The following is a 15,581-nucleotide window of genomic DNA, read 5'->3' on the forward strand; positions in this document are numbered from 1 at the left end:
AAGTCAAACCTTCCTATCATAACTGCTACACAGCCTACATCGTTGTCACCATATTAAATCAAATCAAATCAAATTTTATTAGTCACATACACATGGTTAGCAGATGTTAATGCGAGTGTAGCGAAATGCTTGTGCTTCTAGTTCCGACAATGCAGTAATAACCAACAAGTAATCTAACCTAACAATTCCACAACTACTACCTTACACACACACACAAGTGTAAAGGGATAAAGAATATGTACATAAAGATATATGAATGAGTGGTGGTACAGAACGGCATGGCAGATGCAGTAGATGGTATAGAGTACGGTATATACATATGAGATGAGTACTGTAGGGTATGTAAACATAAAGTGGCATAGTTTAAAGTGGCTAGTGGTACATGTATTACATAAAGATGGCAAGATGCAGTAGATGATATAGAGTACAGTATATACATATGAGATGGGTAATGTAGGGTATGTAAACATTATATTAAGTGGCATTGTTTAAAGTGGCTAGTGGTACATTTTTACATAATTTCCATCAATTCCCATTTTTAAAGTGGCTGGAGTTGAGTCAGTATGTTGGCAGCGGCCGCTAAATGTTAGTGGTGGCTGTTTAACAGTCTGATGGCCTTGAGATAGAAGCTGTTTTTCAGTCTCTCGGTCCCTGCTTTGATGCACCTGTACTGACCTCGCCTTCTGGATGATAGCGGGGTGAACAGGCAGTGGCTTGGGTGGTTGTTGTTGCTAACGTCATGCTAACGTCATAGTTAGCATAGCTAATAGAACTGACGCATTAGTAAACCCACTACACTCATGCAGTAGAGTGTACAGTCAGCAAACAGTTTAGCATTTACACCGGTGGGCCTGTGGCAATAAATTAAGAAAACCAAAAGCTCAGCTTGACTTAGAAGAATTTCAGTTTTGGATAGCCATAGCCAGGTAGCTAACATAACATCTCTCTCTGAGCCGGGTGTTTGTGTAGGCTAAACTAGCTAGCTGCATTCGCTAAGTAAGTGAAAAAATAAATCTCTCTTCTCCATTTTTGAAGAAATGTATTTGTTCAACAAAGACTGACATACTGTTACCTTGTTTTTTGGAGGAAGATGAAGACCACACATCAGTATTTTGTTTTTTCTTATGATGGCTGGTGTCTTTATGGATATGGACCTGTGACAGATGATATGTGCCAAAACAGTATTAAAACCATGGTTCAAATTTACAATTCTGATTGGCATTTGTATTTCCAGATACAGATGTGAGTGACTGCAGTGCCTATTACACACCTTAAATTTAGTGGTGCTGGATTGCATGTTTGCACCTTTGTTGCCCTCTTGTGTATCAACGCAGAACACCAGCTAGTGAGATAAAAGAGAAAGAACATGATACAGTATTCACATCCGACATACATTGATAGACTTAAAACAAGGACATTGTTCCTGTTCCAATGCTTTGCATTTTGCTTTATTTCAACCACATCTCCCTTCTCTAATCCCTCTATATCATCCCCCTCTTCTTTCTTTCCCTGATCCTGTTTCTGTACTTCCCTCTGTCCCATCTGTAGGACAGGAAAGCCTCTGAAAATCATTAGGTCTGAGAAGTGCTCAACATCTTTCAATTCCAATGCATTGTTTTTACATCTGCACATTTAGTGTAAAAATGTTATTAAAAATAAATACATGAAAGGAAGAAAAAAAAAAACAACGCTTTAAAAGTGCACCAAACCTGAATTATGTCCGCCAATTTCTGTAATCCAGTTGTGTTCATGAATATGCCTGGTTCTGTTAATTGAAATAAACACTTATAGTATCACCGCCATCACTAACTATGTTCAGACACTCAGCATTCGAATGACAATGTAAGGTACAGTACTAGAAAAGGGCAGTGAAAAGTGAAAGCAAATAATGGAAGGCGTAACTTAAATCCTAAGACTACAATGACTCAGGACTTCAGACAAGTGGACATATAACAGCCCAATAATAACATTTTAGAATTTTCATTGAATTAGCTTTCAAAATGTTATTTTAGATTTGAACTTGATATCACATCAGAATGGCTGAATAAAGGGTAAGCCATATGAACAGAGAGACTCACTTCCAGCCAGATAACCAGTGATCTGCTCCAGGGCTTCAAAGATGGGTGTCCTTGTGTCGAATGTGAGGTGAGCCTTCTGGAACAACTCGTAGATGAAGCTGAGAGGGATGATTTAAAAGTGTACAGAATGTGGATGAGCGCTTCTACAGTGCCTTCAGAAAGTATTCATACCCCTTGACTTATTCAACATTTTGTTGTGTTACAGCCTGAATTCTAAATGGATTAAATAAATAAAAATCCTCAATCTACACCCAATAACCCATAATGACAAAGTGAAAACATGCTTTTTGAAATGTTTGCAAATTTATTGAAAAAGAAATAGAGAAATATCTAATTTACATAAGTATTCACACCCCTGAGTCAATACATGATAGAATCCCCTTTGGCAGAGATTTCAGCTGTGAGTCTTTCTGGGTAAGTCTCTAAGAGCTTTGCACAACTGGATTGTACAATATTTGCACATTCATCAAGCTCTGCCAAGTTGGTTGTTGAGAATTGCTAGACACCCATTTCCAAGTCTTGCCATAGAATTCTGCTTGAACATAAGTCAAAACTGTAACTAGGCCACTCAGGAACATTCAATGTCGTCTTGGTAAGCAACTCCAGTGTATATTTGGCTTTGTGTTTTAGGTTTTTGTCCTACTGAAAGCTGATTTTGTCTCCCAGAGTCTATTAGAAAGCACACTGAACCAGGTTTTCCTCCAGGATTTTGCCTGCGCTTAGGTCTACACGTTGTATTCAAGACATAATGTTAATTTCTTTGCCACATTTTTTGAAGTTTTACTTTAGTGCCTTATTGCAAACAGGATGCATGTTTTAGAATATTCTGTTCATATTCTGTTGTTATTTTCACTCTGTTATTTAGCTAGCTTGTGGAGTAACTACAATGTTGATCCATCCTCAGTTTTCTATCACAGCCATTAAACTCTAATTGTTTTAAAGTCACCATTGGCTCATGGTGAAATCACTGGGTAGTTTCCTTCATTCCGGCAGTTATGAAGGACGCCTGTATCTTTGTAGTGACAGTGTATTGATACACCATCCAGTGTGATTAATAACTTCGCCATGCTCAAAGGGTTATTCAATGTCTGCCCCCCCCCATCTACCAATAGGTGCCCTTCTTTGCGAGGCATTTGTGGTTGAATCTGTGCTTAACATTCACTGCTCGACTGAGGGAACTCACAGATAATTGTTCAGTGCATTCAGAAAGTTCAGACCCCTAGACTTTTTCCACTTTGTTACGTTACAACCTTATTCTAAAAGGTGTGCCTTTCCAAATCATGTCCAATCAATTGAATTTACCACAGGTGGACTCCAATCAAGTTGTAGAAACATCTCAAGGATTATCAATGGAAACAGGATGCAAGTGAGGTCAATTTCGAGTCTCATAGCAATGGGTCTGAATACTTATGTAAATAAGGTATTTGTTTTTTAATGTTAATACATTTGCAAACATTTATATTTGTTTAATCCATTATAGAATAAGGCTGTAATGTAACAAAATGTGAAAAAGTCAATGGGTCTGAATACTTTCCGAAGGCACTGTAATCTCTACATAATCTCTCAGTGCCAGTCAAAAGTTTGGACACACCTACTCATGCAAGGGTTTTTGTTCTTTTTTACTATTTTCTACATTGTATAATAATATTGAAGACATTAAAACTATGAAATAACACATATGGAATCATGTAGTAACCAAAAGTGTTAAATCAAAATATATTCTATATTTGAGATTCTTCAATGTAGCCACCCTTTGCCTTGATGACAGCTTTGCACAGTCTTGGCACTGTCGGAATAGTTACTTCTGTTTTTAATATATTCGCAAACATTTCTAAAAACCTGTTTTCGCTTTGCCATTATGCGGTAGTGTGTGTAGATGGATTAAATAAAAACATTCTCTCATCAGTTTTAGAATAAGACTAACGTATCAAAATGTGGAAAAAGTCAAGGGGTTGGAATACTTTCCCAATGCACTGTATTTAGGCTTGCTACAAAAAAAGGAGGGTTGAATACTTATTGACTCAAGACATTTCACCTTTTCATTTTTAACAAAATTCCACTTTGACATTATGGGGTGTAGGCCAGTTACATAATCTCTCAATTTAATCAATTTTAAATTCAGCCTGTAATACAACAAAATATGGAAAAAGTGAAGGGTTGTGAAAATCTTCTGACGGCACTGTAAATGCAAGCACGATGCTTTGAAGGGCATTACAAAAAAAATACACTAATGTGCATGAAGTGTAAAATGTGCTTTACCCTTCATTATCTTTGGAGATGACAGCAGTAACCAAATGCATAGCCTGTCAAGTGCTTTTGCAATGGTGCTATGAGGTGAGTTCCAAAATAAATGCACTGACTTTATCCTTAATTCTCTTTTGGGTGGTGATGACAGCCATAAGCAAAAACATCACGTATACCCTCTGTAAAACCCAGAAGCACACACCTTCCAGGTTTGGTGATCCCCTTGTCCGGCACGTCGTAAGAATCAATGGCCGCCTCCAGATCCAGAAGTATCTCTGCAAAACAATTTATGTAAGAAGGGAGTTGTGCAGTGCAATCTCTCAGATATTACACATTTAAACCATTGGACACATTCATTGGTGAAATCCCATGCTTCTTAAAGCAGCAATCAGCAGTAGAAACAATAACAAAGCAGTCTCCCTCACCCTGGTTTGGTAAAAGGGATGGGGCTGGAGAAATGTAACCGCTCTCAAATGCATAGGGCTATAGATGCAAGATGGCATCCATATCAAAATGGTAGTTTTAACCATGTGTTGAAGCTATATAGGGGGCGGCTTGTTCTTCCCCGAGCTGACAAGGCACAAATCTGTCATTCTGCCCCTGAACAAAGGTAGTTTACCCACTGTTCCCCGGTAGGCCGTCATTGTAAATAAGAATTTGTTCTTAACTGACTTGCCTAGATAAATAAAGGTTAAATTAAAAAATATATATAGTTCTTGTTTAAAATGTTCTTTGTTTACAAACATTGGCATAAAACAAGCTTATATTTTGGGTTCTGATGGGGTACGACTAAGCTCATGAGGCATTTATAAGTTAAATTCTTCATGAATCATTGGGTACATATAATTCATTTATAAGTCCAAAAATGGATGTAGCAACTGCTGATTGCTCCTTTTAAAGATAGGAGTGTATGATGGTTGCATGACAAACATTAGGATAAAATAACTTACGTTTTATTTTAGCAATGGTGGTTATGTCCAATTTCAAACCTGGAATGAAAGAATTGTTATAGGTGGCACTTTCAAATAAAAAATATAAAAAACTGTTTCCGTTTCAAATTGAACAATGTAGTAAAATTGTCATAACAATACAATTCACACGTTACTCAATCAATGGAACCAGGAGGACACTACTTCAAAGATCTCTGGAATCATGAATGCTTGTTCTTACAATGAGTTTCCAAATTGTGTAGACAATAATTATTCTGACCCCCGTTTATGGATTCCATATTGAAGTCCTCCGAGACGTCTCCTCGCCCGGCCTCTTTGGCCTGCTCCGCTAGCAGCTTGTCCACAGCATCGATGGCTGATGCCAGGTCGTAGGGCGTGAGGTCAAAGGATGTGGACTCCTCACACATCTTCTCCTGTGGGCATTTTCAGTGGTCAGAGCAGTCAAAGGCAAAATTTACAGTGGTTCATGTTCATAAGGGTAAACAACGGAAACAGTTTCCTTTGTTTTGCAAACGAAAAGGAGTACTTTTTTTCCAAAACATCCAGGTAGTCCATCCCCGTTTGTCAGTTTTCTTCCGTTTAGTGCCTAATGGATATTTTCCTGTTCATGAGTTTTGCACAAAGTGCTAAATACCTGAAAAATGGTCTCGTAATACCTGGTAATGGTTGAACCGTAATCCGCCATGCTCAAACCTTTCTTAATGGAGGAATATATTAGGATGTTGGTGAATCATTTCTGCAGATCCTCTCAAGCTCTGTCAGGTTGGATGGGGAACGTCGCTTCACAGCTATTTTCAGGTCTCTCCAGAGATTTTAGATCGGGTTCAAGTCCGGGCTCTGGCTGGGCCACTCAAGGACATTCAGAGATTGGTCCCGAAGCCACTCCTGCAGCCGAAGCCACGTCTTGGCTGTGTGCTAACGGTCGTTGTCCTGTTGGAAGACTTTCGTCCCAGTCTGAGGTCCTGAGCGCTCTGGAGCAGGTTTTCATCAAGGACCTCTCTGTACTTTGCTCCCTTCATCTTTCTCTCGATCCTGACTAGTCGCCCAGTCCCTGTCGTTAAAAAACATGGTGCCAGTCGTCCTCCAGACATGACGCTTGGCATTTAGAAACCAATCTTGTTTTCATCAGAACAGAGAATCTTGTTTCTCATGGTCTGAGAGTCCTTTAGGTGCCTTTTGGCAAACTCCAAGCAAGCTGTCATGTGTCTTTTACTGAGGAGTGGCTTCCGTCTGGCCACTCCACAATAAAGGCCTTATTGGTGGAGAGCTGCAGAGATTGTTGTCCTTCTGGAAGGTTCTCCCATCTTCACAGAGGAACTCTGGAGCTCTGTCAGGTTGACCATCGGGTTCTTGGTTACCTCCCTGACCAAGGCCCGTTCTCCCTCGATTGCTCAATTTGGCTGGGTGGTCAGCACTAGGAAGAGTCTTGGTGGTTCCAAACTTCTTCCATTTAAGAATGATAGAGGCCACTGTTACTGGGGACCTTCAATGCTGCAGACATTTTTTGATACACAATCCTGTCTCGGAGCTCTACAGACAATTCCTTTGACCTCATGGCTTGGTTATTGCTCGGACATGCACTGTCAACTTTGGGACGGTATATAGACAGGTTTGGGCCTTTCCAAATCATGTCCAATCAATTGAATTTACCATAGGTGGACTCCAATCAAGTTGTAGAAACATCTCAATGATGATCAATCAAAGTCTCAAAGCAAAAGGGTCTGAATACTTATGTAAATTCGTTTTTTAAATGTATTTTATAAATTGGCAACAATTTTTTAAAAAAAAACTGTTTTCGCTTAGTCATTATGGGTTATTGTGTGTTGATTGATGAGGAAAATGTTTTATTTAATACATTTTAGAATAAGGCTGTAACGTAACAAAATGTGGAAAAAGTGAAGGGGTCTGAATACTTTCCGAATGCACTGTATAGTACTGCAGTGGGCAATCAGAGTTGGGAGACTGAAGAGACAACAGCCAGCCACTTGGCAGCCTTCCAGATTGTTCTCAAAGTTGTAATAACTCCAAACTCCTGGACAAGCAAACCAGTTTTGCCTGAAATTAAAATGGAGACATAAGAAATAAATCAACTTGGCTGGTTCTCGTTTTTTCTTCCGACCTATAAAATGGATTGAAGTTGGGACTTTGGGGGACTAAGGGTGGCAGTGTCGACACACTATGGATGCAGATCTCGATTATTTGCCTTAGTCATGCTCGTGCTCTGCAGTTTCTATTTGTCTGGCAGTCATTTAATGGCTGCTCTTTAGTTTCACAAAAGCAGACTACAGCTACTGCCGATGATGCCTTACTGAAATAAATATTGCTCAATTCTCTATCCACACAGTCAAAAACAATAGTTGTAAAGGAAAGCCAACAGTGTGAAGATGGCTATAAAGATAATGGACATTTTTCTCACAGGGGGAGAAGCCAATCAGGGCCACGTTCAGTAGGCAAACATTGTGGATAGAAATGTACTATTTATGACAAATATGCCTCTCTGACTCTATTCATGACCATGTACCACAATGTTATAGTGCTGTGCGACGTTTGTTCTTGGTAGTTGGTTTTGGAGCATATGACTGCCGGGTTATTATTGCAAAGTCAGGGGCTCCTATTAGTGCCAGGAGGCTGGGCGCCAACAGCCTTGCGTGACTTGCACATCGTCTCCCCATGTTCTATTCCGTCCCCCACTCCGATCTGGTTGTGGTCTAAAAAGGCAGGCAGGGAGGGTGTACACTGACTGCAGTGCGGTGTGTGTGATCAGGCAGATTGCGTAACACCCAGAGGAGAGCAGGTTGTTCTCAGGCTCTCTCACGGAAGGCTGCCACACTGGCTCTGGCTGGAGTGGGTTTAATAGGACACACCAGGATAGTGTTGTTCAGTAGGGAGAAAAGGTTGTAAAAAGGCAAGGTACTACCTGAATTTGTCCAGTAATATTGTTTTGATTTTCATGTTTTACAGTGTGCTTTAGTGAACACGACCCTGAAGGTAGAGGATAGAAAATAACTGGGATAAAACAGATAAGTATTCAAATATCCTCAAATAAAAAAATGGTACATTCTGTACTGTTGACTCATGAAACATTTGATCTCAAATCCAAAATGCTGGAGTAAAGAGACAATTTAAAAGATGTAGCTTTACTTTCCAAATAAATACATAGGGGAGTGTATATTGATGAAATGTGTGGGTGGTATTTTTTGCAACTTGCAGATTTACTTATATTTTTTGCAGAACTGTGTGCACACGTTGCAATGTACCCCCATCAACATCCTCTTATTAAAAATGTATCTTCCTATTGTGCCCCGATGAAGGCATTTAGCCAAAAAAGTGCTTTGGATAATTGACTACCTTAAATATTGTATTAACATTTTCCTTTAAGAAAGGCTGAATGCTTTATATCTTCGTGGAACTTAGATGTTTCAAAATGGTGGTGGGTGAAGAAGGGGATCATCAATTATCAATGACCCCCATTGCACATGAATAAACCAAGGAGACCTGCAGTCCAACTTACCACGTTATGCGCTTCGTCGAAAATGACCACTGCCCCTTTCAACTCGATGTTGTGCGCCCTGCGACTCTGTCAAGCAATGAGGAAGAAATGTAAAATGAATTGTGAAAAGAGCACAATTTTGTGAAAATCTACTTTTAAAGCCAATATGTATTCTATATGCATCCATGTCATGACTAAAGCATGCTAATATAGCAGTCTAAAATAAGCCTGACAGGGGTTTAATGGCTAGCACATGAGAAACATCTGCTGTAAGTAAGATTGACCAAGTACCTAAAAGCAGCACGTACAGACCCTTTCAAGGCAGGCATGACACAGCAGTTTCTCCAAAGCTTACATTTGTACTAGAGGTCGACCGATTAATCGGAATGGCCGACTAATCGGGGCCGATTTCAAGTTTTCATAACAATCGGAAATCGGTATTTTTGGGCGCCGATTTATTTATTTTTTTACACCTTTATTTAATCTTTATTTAACTAGGCAAGTCAGTTAAGAACACATTCTTATTTTCAATGACGGCCTAGGAACGTTCTGCCTCGTTCAGGGGCAGAAAGACAGATTTTTAACCTTGTCAGCTCGGGGGATTCAATCTTGCAACCTTACAGTTAACTAGTCCAATACTCTAACACTGATTACATTGCACTCCACGAGGAGCCTGCCTGTGCCGCGAATGCAGTAAGCTAAGGTAAGTTGCTAGCTAGCATTAAACTTATCTTATAAAAAACAATCAATCAATCGACTGTCATTGCTCCAATGTGTACTTAACCATAAACATCAATGCCTTTCTTAAAATCAATACACAAGTATAGATTTTTAAACCTGCATATTTAGCTAAAAGAAATCCAGGTTAGCAGGCAATATTAACCAGGTGAAATTGTGTCATTTCTCTTGCGTTCATTGCACGCAGAGTCAGGGTATATGCAACAGTTTGGGCCGCCTGGCTCTTTGCGAACTAATTTGCCAGAATTTTACGTAATTATGACATAACATTAAAGGTTGTGCAATGTAACAGGAATATTTAGACTCATGGATGCCACCCGTTAGATAAAATATGGAACGGAAGGAACGGAATAAACGTTTTGTTTTCGAGTTGATAGTTTCCGGATTAGTCAAAGGTATATGGTTTAGAGAGAAATAGTCGACGCGTTATAAATCTTGTAATAACTTGTGGCTGAACTTGAAAGGGGTTCCTTCATTATTTTACCGTTCATGTCTTCCATAGAGAATGTCTTGATCTACTTCAAATAAGGTCTGTGTTTCGTGCAGGCTTAAACCGCCTCKACGTTTTGATACCCGTGTAAATCTCACTAGGATAAGGTAACGTTTGTCAACATATTTTCATAAATCCACTCAACAAAAAAATGATCTTCGCTTATATTTAGGCAATATTGATCAGAGTTACCTTGTCCTATGGATATTGAGCGCTGCGTGTAACAAATCTGGTATCAGGATAAATAAAAAGCAAGGTCTGCTAACTTTCTTGAATTATGTTTAATTAACGCAAATGGCAAATGAAATGGCAAATGCAATTTTCGTATATACGGGTTTGCTGTATCACCGCGCAGGGTAAAACAGGGAACTGCAGGAAGTACGTAAACAGCTGTTCTTATACCGTGATGACATAGTTCCAACGCGTCTGTTGGCCTATCACAGTAGAGGCTGAGCGTGGTTTAAACTTTGCTCAGCCATCGCCGGTACTCAGACTGGTCCCTTCTCGCAGATGTCCGCATCTGGTCGTGGCGTAGATTAGATCGTCTTGTGTCTCCCCCCGATTCTACACTCAAACAGTTCCTTATTGTATTGTCCAGTGCCCTACCCTCCCTGGTTGGCCCAGAGATATGCACCCCTCCCCTCTCCAGATTGACCACAGCTTTTATGGCCTGTCACTCTATGTTGGTCAGTCTTTACACACATACATCTGTATTGTTTGTGTGTGTGTGTGTGTAACAAAACAATATTCATCTTCATACAATATGGTAGCAGGCTATAGTGCATTAACATAAATCCTAACAATATCTACACAGTTATAAAATGGCAAGGTGGTGTAAGCCTACACGAAACACAGACCTTATTTTAAGTGAATCTAAAAAATATCCTATGGAATAAATGAAGGAACCGCTTTTCAGATTTTGCTAGAAGGTGTCATGGGAATTATGACTCGCACTTTGGTCGTCAATTCTTACCATGCCCATTATTAAAATAGGATTTCCTGCATATAGAAATGACAGTTTTTGTTTTCAACATTCATCACAGGTAACTTAAACTCTATTTTTATTCAAACAATTGAGAGTATTTGTCTCCTAAGCAGACTCTTCCGTATCATTGTCACTTCAGAGCTGTGTGTGTGTATTTATGTATTATATTAAGTTAAAATAAAAGTGTTCATTGTTCATTCAGTATTGTTGCAATTGTCATTATTACAAAAATGTGTGTGTGTGCATGATATTTATATATATAAAACAATTTTTTTTTTTTTTTTTTTTTATAAATCGGCACCGGCTTTTTTTGTCCTCCAATAATCGGTATCGGTGTTGAAAAATCATAATCGGTCGACCTCTAATTTGTACTACTATTAAGCAACTGGCTGAAACTGAAATCTAAAATATTGCATTATAACTTTGCAGAGAGAGAAAAGAGACACACATTTCTTTAGTGTGATTCAACAATAATACATCATAACGAGCAGTTAAATTTGATTCAACAAAGCCAGTCAACTGACAGGTCAATAAATCTTACTTGGTAGCATTGGATATACTGTATGATGCTCTGTGAATTCTTGTTTGATTAAGTAAATTACTTGCTACTACTATAAAGCTAAAGAACGGTCAAGACCATTTTCAGGGAGAAATGATTGTGCCTCCTCACACATCAGGGTCGTATTCACTTGGCACCAAACAGAAGACAACAGACTTGGAGAGGGAGAGACTACCTTAACTTATCCAATAAGAAACCTTTGTTTTTGTGCTCGGTGCAAAACATTTTGCTATGGTGTGCACTAATAAATATGACCCATGTGGCCTCGCATTCTCAGAATCACAGAGGAACACTTGGCTCACCTTTGGGTCCAGTAGATAGTTGTAAGGCATGAATATGATTTCTGCCTGCTGTTTCAAGGAGCGTGAGAGGTAGTATGGGCAGACCCTATGAAAACAAGGCAACTGTGAGACAAAGAAAACGGGATGCTCCAGTAAATCAATACATTTCCAAAACATTTCCATTAAAGACCTCTCCAGAAATAAGTCAATGATTGCATGAAGAAAGAGTATGGCAAAGAGAAAAAAACAGATGAGTTCAGTGTGATTTGGAATGAAGATGAAAGGCACAGGTGAAAGACTGAATTCAATCCATCTTCATTAATAAGTATGAAAAGAATTGACCTTGTAAAAACACAATAGTCTCAAACTAAACCTCCCTGGCAAAACTGTAGTTGAGTGAATAATTACAAATCCCATATGGCTACATCCAAAAGTTTGCCTATAGTCCTTACACCCCCTGCCTATCTGAATTGCAAGACAAATTAATTACAAAACACAATGCCTCAAAATACATCCTCCTGTTTCCCAGGTTTCTATTAGTTGCCAGTGTGGGTGGCACTTCAGAGGGAATCCAGTGGGATGCCATACTGTAACTGATGGCTCCAGCTATAACTGAAAGCCTATATATCTGGCAACCTGCATCCCATGAAACAGCATTTGCAGCTTAAATGCTCCAGAGACATTAATATTCCAATATGCCCTCCACAAACAAGACTAATGATAACGGTTTGTAGCCAAGCTGGTAAAGCTAGGGGTTTGGAAGAAGGGGTGGAATAGTACAAGAAGGGGTGGAATGGGAGATTTCATACCTTTGCTTGTTGCCAGCTTTCACCAGATCTTCAACATCCAGAATGGAGTTCACCAGGTCTTTATCCATGCTCTTCTCTGGAGTTGGGAGAAAATCAAATATCCGATTTCACAATTAATTGCAGGCATTTAAATTAATTCAACTATTGGTCAATGACAGTTACTATCTTGGGGGGGGGGGAATTAGACAGCTGTACACAATAGCTTATGAACTTCTGTTTTTACTAGATTTTGTCAATGTCCTCAATCAGAGGATAATAAAAGTCAGTGCTTAAAGACAGTATCAGGCATAAAGATACACATAATACTAGTGTAATATTTTATAGTAGTGTTCTATTTAATTCTGTGGTATGAGCCATCCTCTCTCAATCTATTTACACGCATACCTTCAACATTGTTGTAGAAGACGCACGACCTGGTGGATATCTTTTGCCTACACATGTGAACCTGGGAAGAGAATACCATGTCAGTCAGATTCAGGATATATCAACTGAGGCTCTGAAATCCAAAAATAATGTCTAACGTGTATATTTATGGATAAAAATAAGTTGTAAAGGACAGCATGTGTTATTTATAACCATAAAGATTGAAAACTGTAAATCATGAATTGTAGAAGCAAAACATATGGATTTGGTAAAGTGATTAGAACAGGGTATAGACTGATTTGGTAAAGACAGAACACAAACTAATTTGATGCCTCACACATTCTGACTTGACATCTACTAATTGCACGTTGACAGAAGCTCACTGCACCTCTACTGTCCATCCTAATATGGTTGATTCATCACAAGCTGTGTTGACCTCTCAGACTTTATTCCTATCCTTTCTGTACCTTAAGGTGGTTGCTCTCCTGACGCATCACCTCCGGGTTAATACAAAGCTGCTCCCTGGATCCTAACACGCACACTTTGGGCCTGAAAGTCAGAAAACAACAACACCATTTTAACACTGACGATAATTGCAACGTACACAAGGGTGTGAGTCTTCTAGGATTAACAAGAAGGCCCTTACCTGTAGGAAGTGTTCTTTAACTCATTAATAACCTGGGTCAGCTGAGAATGTGTCCTGGATGCATAGATGATCTTTGGAATATCAGTATAATAAGCTACAAGGGACAAAGATATCATAAAAGGGATTCAAAAATGTATTAACATACAGGTGTAAATATAAAAGCATGGTGATCTACTAAAGAAAACAAAATGTGTTAAGAAAAACAACATAGTTTGTATCAGTATTGATCAGATTATGTGAACTGGACTGCACATTTTGCTGAATTAGCCTAGTATTGCAATCAGCAACATCACGATGGCAGTTATATGATAGATTAGCCGTTTTTCATGCAGAACAGATGCTATGTGTGTGGTGCCCATACTTGTTGTGTCTCCATCTGTTGCAGCGGTCCCCCACGATGCCAATGGTGTGTTGGGGAAAAGCTCTGCTCCTCCCATCTTTTCTGCTATCTTCCTGGCAGAAATGGTGTCTTTGAAGTAGTCCCTCCAGGCAAGGGTGGCACACAGCAGGCATAGGGTTTTACCCGTGCCTGTCGGACTCTCCAGAACCCCATTTACCTTCTGAAATACACTTATTAAAATGTGTTTCAACAGCGTTCCCCTTGCACTGCTGAGAATCTGTTGGTTTGTGTAGCGGCCACTGTCCATACATGGGGATTAAGAGTTTACATTTCCACTGTCGCTAGGTTGTTTGCATTACTTTTTAAAATTATTATTTTGTATTAATTCCTGCATTTATTAATTCAGGTTGATAGCTAGCCAATTTATTTATCTGAGCATGTTGACTCTACAAGTTACTGTACCCATCTTAAACCCACCTCAATCTGACCCGACGGCCAATGACATTTCACACAAAAAAATGCACTTCCTGGATAGCTTGCTAACTTTGATAGCAAGATGGTCATGTTTGAAGGTCCATAAAGCACACTTACGTTTTGTAGACACTCAATCACCTTGCTCATATAATCCTTCTGACATTCGTATGGGGTGAAAGGGAAATCCACAGTTATCCCTTTCAAAGTCAGTGGAGGCATCGTTTTTCAGCAGGCTCGCGCAGCTTGCTAGCTGGCTACATTAGCAGATTAGTAAACTAGCTCTTTAGCTAAAGCAAACTAACAAGTACAGGCTGTCAAACCACAGAACTGGTCAGCACCTGAAACATAACTAAGGATGTATGGAGTTGCTTGGCTGATGTATCTCCCCGAATTCAATTCACCGGAATTAAAGACAGTCAGTGCGGTTCAACTTTCATGCTTGGCGCGAACTCTCTGCTTTCACACATGCGCACTTGCGCAAAGATTACAAGCAAAGGCATGGCTCTTTGCTGCCTCATGATAGGCTCATCTACTAACTCGATGGACATTAGATTATTATGTGCTCTGACTGTTGATGCGTTTGCTTGAATTGAATTTGTATAGTGGCCAATGCTTATAGTCTTTATTCACAACAGAATGTCTGTGATGTTGTCCGGCAGTGTCATTGATATGAAATCAAAGACATTTTGCGCACACACACACACACACACACACACACACACACACACACACACACACACGTGCAGACTACACAACCACACTCATAGACAGACAAACATGGTAGGAGGTATGCTCTCTTTCTCTCGTAAATTAGCAGAGCACCCAGAAATTATCAAAAGCGCCATATAAACCGGGTGGTTCGAGCCCTGAATGCTGATTGTCTGAAACAGTGTTATACCACGGGTATGACAAACAATACTTTTATTGTTCTAATTACTTTGGTAAACAGTTTATAATAGCAATGAGGCACCTCGGGGGTTTGTGGCTGCATCCAGGTGCTCTGCATTGTGTCATGCATAAACAGTGATATAATGGCCATTAACAGTACCACAAGTCCTTGGTCCTTATTGCTTAATTAGACATAATGTATTCGTTGTAGAAGTTGATCTCAAAAAGTCATACAGAAGTAGATAA

The 15,581-nt window shown here is 39.5% G+C and overlaps 1 protein-coding gene across 3 annotated transcripts in view; it reads right to left on the bottom strand.

Annotated features, from left to right (window-relative positions):
• The window catches only part of rtel1 (regulator of telomere elongation helicase 1), a 57,497-nt gene extending 42,587 nt beyond the window's left edge, over positions 1–14,910 (bottom strand). For all 3 annotated transcript variants that reach the window (XM_070444420.1, XM_070444421.1, XM_023990951.2), the window contains exons 1-15: positions 14,565–14,910; positions 13,995–14,193; positions 13,634–13,727; positions 13,455–13,536; positions 13,009–13,069; positions 12,625–12,700; positions 11,837–11,921; positions 8,784–8,849; positions 5,532–5,685; positions 5,273–5,311; positions 4,525–4,597; positions 2,079–2,176; positions 1,710–1,765; positions 1,271–1,342; positions 1,073–1,154 (exon numbers count right to left, since the gene is read on the bottom strand). In XM_070444420.1, coding sequence (XP_070300521.1) covers positions 1,073–1,154; positions 1,271–1,342; positions 1,710–1,765; positions 2,079–2,176; positions 4,525–4,597; positions 5,273–5,311; positions 5,532–5,685; positions 8,784–8,849; positions 11,837–11,921; positions 12,625–12,700; positions 13,009–13,069; positions 13,455–13,536; positions 13,634–13,727; positions 13,995–14,193; positions 14,565–14,666 — 1,339 coding nt within the window. In that variant the 5' untranslated portion in view covers positions 14,667–14,910. The remainder of the gene's footprint in view (positions 1–1,072; positions 1,155–1,270; positions 1,343–1,709; positions 1,766–2,078; positions 2,177–4,524; positions 4,598–5,272; positions 5,312–5,531; positions 5,686–8,783; positions 8,850–11,836; positions 11,922–12,624; positions 12,701–13,008; positions 13,070–13,454; positions 13,537–13,633; positions 13,728–13,994; positions 14,194–14,564) is intronic.
• Between the last annotated feature and the right edge of the window lie 671 nt (positions 14,911–15,581).

Source organism: Salvelinus sp. IW2-2015, linkage group LG7 (genome assembly GCF_002910315.2).
Source record: "Salvelinus sp. IW2-2015 linkage group LG7, ASM291031v2, whole genome shotgun sequence".
In the NCBI taxonomy this organism is placed as follows: Eukaryota; Metazoa; Chordata; class Actinopteri; order Salmoniformes; family Salmonidae; genus Salvelinus; species Salvelinus sp. IW2-2015.